Below are 12189 nucleotides of genomic sequence, written 5' to 3' on the forward strand. Positions count from 1 at the left end.
ACAAAAATCGCTTGCTCCTGTGAAGTCACTCACCGTCATATCGGCTGCCTATGTGGTCGAGGCGCGGGCACGGTGCAAATGTACCAACTTGTGATTGGTGGAAAAGGTCATGTGGGCGGGTCGGCGTGAACGCGCAGAATAGGAGAGTAACAAGCGCGTCTTCAGCATTTCTGTCTTTCCTGTCCAATGACCCAACGAGTAAGCTGAGCCACGTGTGTGTATTAGCAGTATCTTTACTTGTCTTCAAACGTCAATTTCCTTGTGTTTCATTGAAACACACAACAGCACCATGGTGAAGCTAGCAAAGGTAAGACGAAATTACGTGAATTTACTGTTTAATTGCGTGCGTTTATGCTAGAAAGCTGTGTATACGCATGAGGCCTCCTGCGTAGAAGTTGCTGCGTTTGTGAGAAAAGGAAAGCTGACAGCGGGAGGAAATGTTTGTTCATGAATTGTAGCTAATGGTCTCTGTTATTAAATTCCATTGTTTCTGTAAGGGTTTGCATGGTCGGGAAAACGCGGTGGAATTGCGTTCTTACAAAATGTTTGTTCTCCGTTGTGATCGGCCATGTTTGTTCCTTGCTGTTGGGTTGCCTGGCCTGCTAGCGTTAGCACCGGACCACTCAAGATGGCATTCATGCGCGCTCTCGATTTAAGCAGGGAGTTTAGAGATTATTATAGTAAAATGTGGATTAGATAGCATATCAGACAAGTTTGGCAACCAATTAATAACCAAAATTGAATAAATAATTATGAGTAGACTTGAAATGTGTGCGCTGGTAGTAAACGTGTGGTTGGTTGTTAGCATTAAACGCAGTGGTTACGTTCCAGATGCGGCGCTAAAGCTCATTTCTGCCGAATAGTTACCGTAATTTTAATCGATTCACTGCGTTTACTTTAAATGGTGCTATCAATTTGAAACGCAGCTTTTTGCTTTTATTATCTCGACCGTCTCAATTGATAGCTGCTTAGCGTACATGTGTTGAAAAGCTTGTCTGCAAACTTGGTAATTAGCCAACATGCTAACAGCCCGACCTCCTGAGCTCCACGTGGGTTGTGCGCCTGCTCTGAATGACACACGAGGTGAAAATCAGAGGAGCCAGAATACCGTCCAGGTGGTTACCTATAACATGGCTCCTGGGTAACCTACGTAGCTAAATAGTACAAAGAATGAATAATCAATTTTGGTATAAACGGGGGCAAGGCTGATATTTAAAGTATTTCATGGTGTAATCAATAAAATCACCAAACAAGCCATGACCCTAGTTTTTTTTTCTATAGCTTTGACCAGTGTATGCAGAGTTTTTAAAGATTTTTTTTCCCCAAATTTTTATTTTATCTCGCTTCTTTTAGGCAGCAAACAAGCAAGCAGCTCAGAAGAAAAAAGCTCCTCCACCCCCCAAAGAAGTGGAGGAGGAATCTAGTGAAGAGGACAGCAGTGAGGAGGAAGAGGTACAGTATACCAGAGTTTGTTGTAGTATTATTGTACTACACTGTATTTATGGGTATTTGATGGAATTGCATAAAGATTTCAAGGGATTGTGTTTTGTATTACAGACTCCTCCCCCTAAGGTGGTGAAAAAAGCCACACCAGCCAAAGCCACCCCAGCCTTTAAAAATGGTGTTGCTGCCAAAAAAGCAGAGAGTGAAGATGATGATGACGAAGATGACGATTCTGGTAAGCAGTGAAATGCAACACACCTGAATTAATTGGAAGAGGAAAATTACGCGACCTTCCTTGTATGAGTAATTTGAATCAGCTGAATATTGCATTGCGTTTGTGAAATGGGCTTGTGATAGTTTCTGCCCATACTTCCATTTTCAAGTTGAATGGCCTAAGCACCATATTCAGATGTTCAGCAGTGGCAGCAGTCTCGACTTGATGTGTAGATGGCTGCTGTTTGAGCGGATAATTTCTTTGCAGGAAAAGGAAAACGGCCAACGTATAACTACTTGAGCTTTTGTTTTTACATTAACTAATCCATTTTTTTACTGGGTATATTTCCCTGAACCCAAATGGATACATAGAGGACAAATGTAAGTTTCCTGATGTCCTTGAAGTTAGACAAGTCACTTGCCATTTATTTATCATGAAGTAAAAAAAAATCATTCACTTTTCATATTGGGTTCCTAATGGTGTGGTATAGGGTCAGTGCATAGACACTCTAACTTGCTGATCCTGAATCCACCATTTTAGGCAGTATTGGGGGAATTCTGATCCTGCTATTGGGACAGCCATACTGGAGATGCAAAGTCTGCTCCAGTAACACAATGTTGACACGTTCACACTCATCACAATCCTTGATTAGCTCTCAAATCTCATCTTCCAATTGTGTATAATGTGATTACATCTTGTTCTTTATCAAACTACCTACAGAGGAGGAGTCTGAAGAGGAGGCTCCCCCACCAAAAAAGACCCCAGCAAAAGCAACACCGGCTAAAGCAAAGGCAGCCCCTGCAAAGGCTGAGGAGTCGGACGAAGAGGACGATGATGATGATGAGGAGGATGGTAAGCCTTGCAGCATAGTGCTGACTGCAGAGTATATTTTTACCCAATTTCTGTGAAACTCGTTCTGTGCGTCATTTCTTTGTAACGTCTTGTGAGATTTTTCTTTGAACGTAGCGTTTTTGTTATGACAGCTCAACAGTTGCTCAGTGGATTGGATGAATGAAATCATTCCAACAGGCATGACGTTTTTGCGTTTTCAGAAAATGATTAAACACACACTCCATTTCTTGGCATGCATGTGGTTTGTTAAGTACTCATGTATGTAATGTACGGAGGAAAAGTAAATGCAGCGCTATGTCTTCGGTGCCGGTGTGTAATTTACTGTCTGCCGGTTCTATCCTCAAACGCTGTCACATACTTGCCATATTCTACTTTTGGCGTAGAGGTTAGAGAAGTTCTGCTTCTGGATGTTTCCTCAAAGCGAATTAACATCCACTTTGTGAAGTTCACGACTCTTGTGTGTATGTGTGTCGTGTTCAGAGTCCGAAGAAGAGGCCCCACCACCAAAGAAAGCAGCCAAGTCTGCCGCTAAACCGGCAGCCAAGCCTGCTGCTAAACCTGCTGCCAAGGCCGCAGTGAAAGCTCAGCCTGCAAAGGAGTCATCTGATGATGAGGAGGACTCAGAGGAAGAAGCCCCACCTCCCAAGAAGGCTGCTCCAGCTAAACCACCTGCAAAGGCCAAGGCTGCCAAAGAGGAGTCTGAAGATGATGATGACGATGATGATGATGGTTAGATTAAATCTTTTGTATTGTTAACACTTCAGTCAGTGTAGAGCAGCTTGAGCCACAGTCATAGGAAAGAGTGTATGATGATCAACAAGGGACTTAATACTGATTTTGTATGATGTCACCTTTGTTATGCATCTGATACAAGTGACTGGCAGGTGGTCAGTGGTTTGAATGTGGTCACAGTGACTGTGATATAACTTTTCATGTTTGTGGTTCTTCAGACTCTGAGGAGGAGATGGACACCACTCCAGCTCCAGCAGCCACAAAGGCAAAGAAAGCAGGGATGGTGAAGGCCAAGGAAGAGTCGGAAGAGGAGGATGATGATGAAGATGATGACGATGAAGATGATGACGACGAAGAAGAGGGTTCGTTTTAGTGATAGAAAAATTAACAGGGCCACCTGCCAAAACTTGTTGGAATAATTTCATTTATAGAATAAATTTCAAACACTCATTTGTCTGAAACGATTTCCAATCTACTGTTTAAAGGCACAATAATTTTATCTATATTGAGCAAAACGTTCATGTGAAAAGTTGATAAAATTGGGGAAAATTTGATAGAGATGGAAATGTTGCCATTTTGATAGACAATGTTTATTCAAGGCAAATGCCATTTGCTTCATTGCATGTTGACTGGGGACAAATGCTTAAAATAAAATAATACACAGAATATAGTGTTAAATAAAATCAACAGTGATGAGCCTCTATGGCAGATCTTTAGTTAATTTTAACACAGTGAGCTTGTGCCTCTTCTGTTTCCTGTGTAATAGCTTAAGTTTTTAAGCAATAAAGTTGTCTATTCCCAGTTTGAGTTCATGTAACACTCTTGTCTACAGAAACCCCGGTGACTCCAGGAAAGAGGAAGGCAGAGAGCAAGAAGGACACACCTCCTGCCAAGAAGGCAAAGTCTGATGGTGAAGGTACGAACAAACGCGCTGACACATCAGTCAGATTTCAATACAGGTTTTTATGATGATCAACAAGGGACTTAATACTGATATGTGATGTCACCTTTTTTATTCTGAATCTGTCTGGCATAATTGTGTACAGTTGATAAATTTTTACAGAATAAGTAAGCTTTAATGGAAATTTATTCTCCCATTTCCCAGGATTCTGTCTGTTTGTTGGAAACTTGAACTACAACAAAGACTTTGAAGAAATCAAAGGATCCCTGAGAAAGTTTTTCTCCAAGAACAACCTTGAGGTCGCAGATGTTCGGCTAGGAGGATCCAAGTAAGTGTTGAACGCCAACATTACATAAAAGAAAATGACAAGCAATGAAATGGAAAAAATATTAGCACGACGATGGGGTTGACAGAAATGTCACTGTGAACTTGGCTTTATTTATTTTTGAAGCAGGGATGTCTGATTATTTCCTGATTTACCTCAACAGGAAATTTGGCTATGTGGAGTTTGCATCTGAGGAGGACCTGCAGAAGGCACTGGAGCTTAACGGCAAGAAGGTCATGGGTCAGGAGCTGAAGCTGGACATGCCCCGAAGCAAAGAGAGCTCACAGGAGGGCAAGAAAGGTAAAATATACTTCCATGTGCCTGCGTGGAACAGGGACATTTCCATATGCACAACACAACAACTTCATAAAATCTCTGATTTGGAAAGAACTGGTGTTGGTGATGCAGTGAACTCAAGTGAAAATCACCACAAACCCTCCATTTCTTGGCATGCACATGATTGTTTAGTACGTGTGTGTGTAATGTACGGAGGAAAAGTGAATGCAGCGCTATGTCTTCGGTACCGGTGTGTATTTTATTGTCTGCCGGTTCTATCCTCAAACGCTGTTACATTCTTGCCTTTCGTCTTGGAGTCCTACATGTTTTGCCTCTAAAGTATTTTCTCAGAAGAACTGGCAGGGAAAAGCTGTTAATACCCTGACACTGACATTTGTTCTACAGAGAGGGATGCTCGGACGCTGTTTGTAAAAAATCTTCCCTTCTCCGCTACGGCTGATGACCTAAAGGAAGTCTTTGAGGACGCGGTTGACGTCAGGTTACCTCAAGGCCAGAACGGTTCAAACAGAGGGTGAGAACAAGCCGCCACTTAATAGACAAGTAATTATTAGGTTATCCTCTCAAACCAGATGATTCGCCTCACAAGAGTATGCAAGTAACAGAGACGTCCACACAAGTTCTGTAGGCTGAACTCTTATTAGAATCAAGGACAGTGTAGGAAACTGACTTGCCTATAGTGAAAGGAAACGGTTGTCCACCAATTTATGTCACTATTTCAACAATATTTTTCTTTAGCATACAAATGTATGTAGTTTTTGTTTCCTACTATTTAAACTTGCTGTTCATATAAAGCTGACCAGCATTTTGAGCAGCACTATACTAGTCTTGTTCCGGACAAGTAATCTAAGCAAGTAACCTTTTCTGTCACAGCATCGCCTACATTGAGTTCAAAACTGAGGCTGAAGCTGAAAAGATGCTGGAGGAGGCCCAGGGTGCTGACATACAGGGAAGGTCCATCATGGTTGACTTTGTTGGAGAGAAGAGCCAGAAAGGGGCCAAGGTGGCAGGTAAACATTAGACATTTTTAAAGCTGTGAAGCTGGCGCTTGTATTCAATCTGTGTAAGATTTTTTTCTTCTTCAAAGAGTAGAATGTTCATGGTGAAGAATCGATTGCAGGTCGTGGCTGGTAGCTTCAGTAGTCATGTACTGATTTGGTACAGGAAATCAAAGAAAGCCTCAGCTTCACTGTTTCTTTTTCTTCTTTTGTCCCTGTAGCGTCAGGAGCAGCTAGCAAAACGCTGGTAGTGAACAATCTGGCATTCAGTGCCACCGAGGAAGTCTTACAATCCACGTTTGAGAAGGCTGTCTCTATAAGGATTCCACAGAGGGACGGCAGACCTAAAGGGTAAATGTCTTTGTGACTTATGACAACTGTGGCATCCATGAGGATGCTTTATCTCTAGGTTTTTAGTTTTGCCTGTAAAATTCAAGTGTTAAATCTCAGACTGCTACACACCTTCTCATGAGCTCCTCTTGATCTTACCCATGATTCTGCACGGATTCGCACGAGAAGAAGAGTCAATGCACAGGAATAAGAAGCTCACCCTACTCATGTGTGCGCTCAATATTTTGACTGTGCGACAGACACAAATGTGTAATTGAGTAATTATTTGCCCAAATAGACAGTGAAAGTGCACTGGCATGTTAGTAAATGTCTAATGCAATACTTCTTTCCTTAGTTTTGCTTTTGTAGAGTTTGAGAGCACAGAAGATGCTAAGGATGCCCTGGATAACCTCAACAACACAGAAATTGAAGGCCGGTCGATCCGACTGGAATACAGTCAGAACAGCGGCAGAGCAGAGGGGGGCAGAGGAAACTCAGGTTGGTTTTTGAGCTTAACCTACGTGAAACCGAACTGTGCCTTGAATATTAAGAGACTGGGATAACCGGGCCAGATGTGATGAAAACTTGACCTCCTGAAACTCTGATGAATTAAAGATAGTCAAGTCCTGATCTGGTCTGTGGATGAGGTTTTAGCTTGACAAAACAATTGTTTGCCCAGATGATGATCATTGTGGTGGATAAAACCTAAATGGGCCATAAAAGCTATGGTTGTCATTAATGATGGCTGCTCCCTCTGCTACCAGGTCCAACAAAAACCCTCTTTGTCAAGGGTCTCTCTGAGGACACAACAGATCAGACCCTCAAGGAAGCATTTGAGGGTGCGGTGGCAGCCAGGATAGTCACAGACAGAGACACAGGGTCATCAAAAGGGTAAGTTTTTAAAGTCGTGTGTATTCCCTCTGGCTGTTCTTCTCGTGAGCAACGCTCTGTCCTGAAGTGACAGTGTACGGATTCGCATGAGAAGTAGAGCGAACTCGCAGTTTAACAGGCAGCTACCTTCGGTGGCAGTTGCCCATGTCTGATGCGAAACAAAATCAACGCAATAATATGGGCAGTTGGACCATAAGGTGTTGTGAACATTAATCATGCTTTCCCGGATAAAATATTCAGGGAGTTGTCTGTTTTGATCTTAAGAAGAAAAAAAAATTAATATTAATTGCATTTTAACTCTAGTGAACTTAATCTTCGCTTAATTTTCTAATCTAAAACTCAATCCCCTTCTGCCTTCCCCTGCAGCTTTGGCTTTGTGGACTTTGACAATGAGGAGGACTGCAAGGCAGCCAAGGAGGCCATGGATGATGGTGAAATTGATGGAAGCAGGGTGACCCTGGACTATGCCAAGCCTAAGGGTGAAGGTGGCTTCCGTGGAGGCCGCGGTGGTAGCAGAGGAGGTCGTGGAGGCTTTGGTGGCCGTGGTGGCTTTGGCGGCCGTGGAGGCTTTGGAGGAGGAAGAGGAGGCGGTCGTGGAGGTGGACGCGGACGTGGTGGCTTTGGAGGTAAAGGGAATTTAAAATTTGTATCTGGCTAAAGGGGGGAAAAGGAATGAGATTTCATTCTGTCCATAATCAGTGAACTATCACAATCTTGAACTCAATCATGCTGTCCAACTGAGTTTCTTTTGTTCTCATTTTAGGTGGAAGAGGAGGTGGTGGATTTGGAGCCAGACCCCAGGGGAAGAAAATCAAGTTTGATGACTAAATCCTTAGTCTGTTTTACTTTTTGAATGGACTCTGGTTTCATCGCTTTTCAGAGCTTTTGGACATTCCAGAAAGCGTCACTGATATATATTTAACTGTAAACGGGCATTTTAGCCCTTTATTTAGTCCCCTAAAACCTTCCCCCACCCGTCTATGCCAGACTGGTACTTTTTGACCTTTTCAGATCGAGTGCTACATGTTAGTACTGAATGTCCCTAATGCAAACCTGTTGCCCTCCTTAGCTTACTTGCTTTTCCGAAGTTGTGAAATGGAACTGGTCTGGCAAACAAGTTTGCTGTGAAAAAAATGCGCTCGTCTTTGTCAGATCCATTGTGTAAATTTAAACAGTTTGTATGATTTTCATTTTACCTTTTGTAAAAAAAAAAAAAAATTTACACCTGTATCCATACGTTTGTTTTTATTTTGTTTGTTTGTTTAGTTTGCTTTAGATGCCAAGTTTTACTGTAATGTGCAAAGCGTATTTTGATAGAAGATTTAAGTCGGTGCGCTAGAGTCGGGTGTGAAGAGAGTTTGGCAGTGATGTTCTGTCATGTTTGTTCAGTGGGGGTCGGTGTCTGAGTCACAGAGGGTAAAATACCTCTATGTATCATAAAATATTTGTAGTGCATTGACTAATTTTTCCCCCCCATCTGAAAATCTCAAGATTTTCATGTGATTAAATAAAATCTTCTAGGTGGTGATTTTTAAATGTTTATCTTTATTGTCTTCAGTCTCAAGTGTTGAATAAGTATTCACAGGGTCACACAAGCTTGAAATTTTCTAGAATACAAAATGGTCTCAGTCATGGTTGAACAGTTGTCAGTGTGGTACGTTTACTGAATCACTAAGCACATCTAATATAATGCAATACATCACCCCTGCCATACAGTTAGCTCTACCTTTTTGTGAAGCTGGTTAAAAATAAAAAGCTTGTCAACTGGTGATTAAACTCTAGTAATTATGGAGGCTGTGACTTGTATTGCATTATGTTAATGTGTTTTATAATGGTGTCCAACCCAGCTGAAACAAAGTGGGTATGGGCATGTCATTTAAAACATATTTAATTTTTAATTTCTGGAATGGCTGTAAGATTTGTGATGCTACACCAGTAATTGCATCTACAAGTAGCAGGGGCAAACCTTATCTGGTCGTCGTGAAAAATGCTTCGTCACTGAAGTCAGTTGACGGTAGCTAGTGGCTGACAAACCTTTCTTCCACCAGGTGGCAGTGTCCAACAACCCAGTGTTAGGACCTCAGACAACGGGTGGTCCTGTTAAAGGAAACTGAGTATATTGAGTATTCGTGTATAAGCTGAGCTGACATTGATGGAACTGATACTAAAATAGAGAACCGTGACACTTATGTCGTCTTGTGTGTCATTCTGCTATCACAAGACAAAAAGTCTGATTGAGGCTATTCATGAAGTTTACTGAACTGATGGTCTTTGAAATGCAGATTTGTTAGTGGAGCTTTGCTTTTTCAAATCGCACAGCCGGCAAGTAAACCAGGAGGAAGTGGTGGTCTCAATATAAACTACCCACAAAGTTCAAGCACTCTAAGATCATCAAACATGCAAGGAGCTCTCTCACAGGCATTTTGAGTGCTGGTTATTTCCTTGTGAAGATCACAACCTTGTACTTAATGGAAATTGAGCCTTTTGACATTCCACTGTGTAATTATTATGCATGTAAGTACTGAGTTCTTGTCCTAAAGCAGTAGAAGCTTGAAAGGTAACCACATGCTGAAATTGATGACGGTTTTGATGCTGGCCAACAAACAACCCTGTCAGCACGTTAAAAATCATATGCAATTAGTTCTGTTCAGGTATGCTTGGTCATATGAGGAATTCAACTGCAGTTTTCCGGTAGCTGTTTATATACCTAACAGTGCTGGGAAGGAAGTGTATGCATTGCATATGCACAGACTAACAGCTGAAATGAGGACATGTAGGGCATCTGTCTGCCGACTATGTAGCAACATGCCAACAGTCTGTGGAACTGTGAGTGACTGAAGTTTTAAATGCAAGTCTACATATCTGTTATATCTATTCACATTTCTCCTTTGAAATGAGCTGAACTGACAACAAACAAGCTATATGACGATTACGTGCGTGTAAGTGAAAAGGTGCGTGCGCAGTGTACACAGTGACCCTGAGCTGCTGGACACGTTTCCCTCAGTGACTCTCCCAGACAGGGGACGGCGGCATGTTGTCATCCCGTGGTGCTGGTAGCTGAACAGGGATCTTTGTTCCTGAAGGTGCCTGGGCGGGAGGCACTGATGAGAGCACCACTGAATACCTCCATTTAGAGATTTGTTGCCCCCCACCCCACCCCGCCTTGAGCGGTGACAGGGGTCATGCTAACTTTTCTCTGTGGCGTTATGTCAGCCGTATAGAATGACCTGTACGCTTTCTTTCCCCTCTCTGAATTCACCTTTGAGTGCTTCCCTGCAGTAGTGTTGCCCTGTGCATAATAGAGAAGAATAGAGGGTGATTGTTTGTTTTTGTTTTTTTTCAGTGCTGATGCAAACACTTTGATAATTTTCAGTGTCATAAATCCAATAGGAACCAAATGCTCATGTTTGAGCAGGAATAAACTTTATTTATAGCCATAATTTGTTACCATTGGTTCAGCCTCAAACAATATTATAAGACTGGACCTTATTAGCAAAATATATGGTGTACCACTAAGGGCTCTGGTGTTTACAGTAATATTCAAATTTATATTCGCATAATGATATGCCTGTGTGTGCTGACTGATTAGTTGGAGGAAGTTGCATGTAAATACAAATTTACATGTCTGGGTTACCAGGCTTGTATCAATGAGTCATTGACTGAGATATAGATGTGGTAGTAGATGTATTTTTGTAGCTCTTTAAGATAGCCAGGCTAACTATTTTCCCATTTCCAAAGGAGTGAAATGTATGTCCTGGCCCAAAGTCATCTTGCAAATTTGTGTAATCCATCCACTAAACTCTGTATCTAATATCTAATATACTAATAGCTACAAAACGGCACATCATGCCATATGGCATGTTCTGTGAGAGGCTGTCTGTAGTTTGAAGAATGTTCTTTTTCATTTAAGCCCAAGTAACAAAATTCTCAAATGTAGCTGTGCCAATGACAGTGCGCCAGAGGCCTTTGAAGAAAATAGAGGGCTGGTGTGAAAACTTGCAGCCCCCTCCAGCCAACTCTTTGACCACACTGACATCAAAAGCTTCCTCCAATTAGTGTCAGCAAATATGCTGCTCTTTATCTGAAGGCAGGTTGGGAAAGAAGGGTATGTACTAGCCAGCAGTCTAAAATCATCACTGGAGTGCGACATTCGGCCAATTTAGATGGGAAGAGTTCATAATTCACATTACATGACAGGTGAGTGAGTAGCACTTGTATCTTCTGATGTTCCTCTGCACTGGCAGATGTACCAGCTAGAGTCTTGAGAGGAAGGGCACCAGAAGTTACCTTCCTCTTTCTTTCTTTCTTTCTTTCTTTTTTTTTTTTTTTTAAATCTACCAACCGCTCTTCTGTCTCACGCACATACGAGTTCTTGCATCATCATCCACTTAATCTGTTCAACTGTTCAAACCACAGGAAGTTCATCGTAAATTAGAGGCATGGAGCTATTTATGTCAAAGAGTCATTTCGCAGCAATGTCTCTAAGGTTTGAAGAAGATTACTGAACCAGTGCTGTAGAACAATGCACATGTGACTCTTTACTGGTGCTTATAAACTCTTCTTATGTGTTTGATGGTTCATTTGTGTGGATATTGTTTTTAGTAACTCATGTGTTAGGACAACTAGCATGCAAGTCCTCCATGTTAAGGATGAAAGAGCAATATTTCTATCACATTTCTACACAATATATAAAAAAAATTCTACCTCCAATCAAAGCTGTTACTAGTAGTAAAATTCATCCTGGGGGGTGCATGAATAGACTATTTGTGTCAAATTTTGGTACAGTCCAACCAGTAGTTGTTGAGACATCCGTTATCACATTTCATGGTGGCACCAGATGAAAAATCAGGGAATATATGACTTTAATTTTATCAGGTAATGTAGCTGAGGTCAAGATCTGTTTTGAAAGGATATAAAGAATAGTGTTTCTACCACTCTGATACAATCACCCACTTGCAACACATTGTTTTCTGACATTTGGATTACACAGTAGCTGAGAAGGAAATAGGTAGAAACTCAATGGTGCAACTCAATTTGGAAATGAAAGTAAAACCCGCTTCTGTCTCACACACACACACACGAACATCATTGTTTAGCTTTCTTTGAACATGGACCTGATCGAGAAGAATTCACTTTCATCAAGAAAATACTTTTCATGTCCTTATACCCCAGTGTTGCCAGTACCTGGACCCCCCCCCAGAGCAAATGT

At 41.7% G+C, this 12189-nt stretch overlaps 1 protein-coding gene and 2 non-coding genes across 3 annotated transcripts; all 3 read left to right on the forward strand.

The window, feature by feature from the left end:
• The first annotated feature begins 139 nt into the window (after window positions 1-139).
• ncl (nucleolin) lies at window positions 140-8516 on the forward strand. Its single transcript, XM_046392101.1, has 16 exons — window positions 140-307; window positions 1354-1452; window positions 1558-1678; window positions 2378-2509; window positions 2990-3238; window positions 3460-3603; window positions 4074-4157; window positions 4347-4470; window positions 4631-4767; window positions 5149-5275; window positions 5635-5771; window positions 5981-6110; window positions 6445-6587; window positions 6854-6980; window positions 7347-7606; window positions 7744-8516. Exons 1-16 carry the CDS (start codon window positions 290-292, stop codon window positions 7806-7808), a joined length of 2097 nt encoding a protein of 698 aa, XP_046248057.1. The 5' UTR covers window positions 140-289; the 3' UTR covers window positions 7809-8516.
• On the forward strand, window positions 2727-2867 carry LOC124061269. Its single transcript, XR_006843715.1, has one exon. It is a non-coding gene; the product is annotated as a small nucleolar RNA SNORA57 (small nucleolar RNA).
• Window positions 4903-5042, forward strand: LOC124061268. Its single transcript, XR_006843714.1, has one exon. It is a non-coding gene; the product is annotated as a small nucleolar RNA SNORA57 (small nucleolar RNA).
• Window positions 8517-12189: the final 3673 nt, after the last annotated feature.

Source organism: Scatophagus argus, chromosome 6 (assembly GCF_020382885.2).
Source record: "Scatophagus argus isolate fScaArg1 chromosome 6, fScaArg1.pri, whole genome shotgun sequence".
Taxonomy (NCBI): Eukaryota; Metazoa; Chordata; class Actinopteri; family Scatophagidae; genus Scatophagus; species Scatophagus argus.

What these genes read in the sequence shown, in the direction of transcription:
- ncl (XM_046392101.1), top strand. An exon ending in TGATGACGATGATGATGATG is followed by an intron (nt 3,239 to 3,459) that starts GTTAGATTAAAT and finishes GTGGTTCTTCAG; the next exon opens with ACTCTGAGGAGGAGATGGAC. An exon ending in CTCACAGGAGGGCAAGAAAG is followed by an intron (nt 4,768 to 5,148) that starts GTAAAATATACT and finishes TTTGTTCTACAG; the next exon opens with AGAGGGATGCTCGGACGCTG.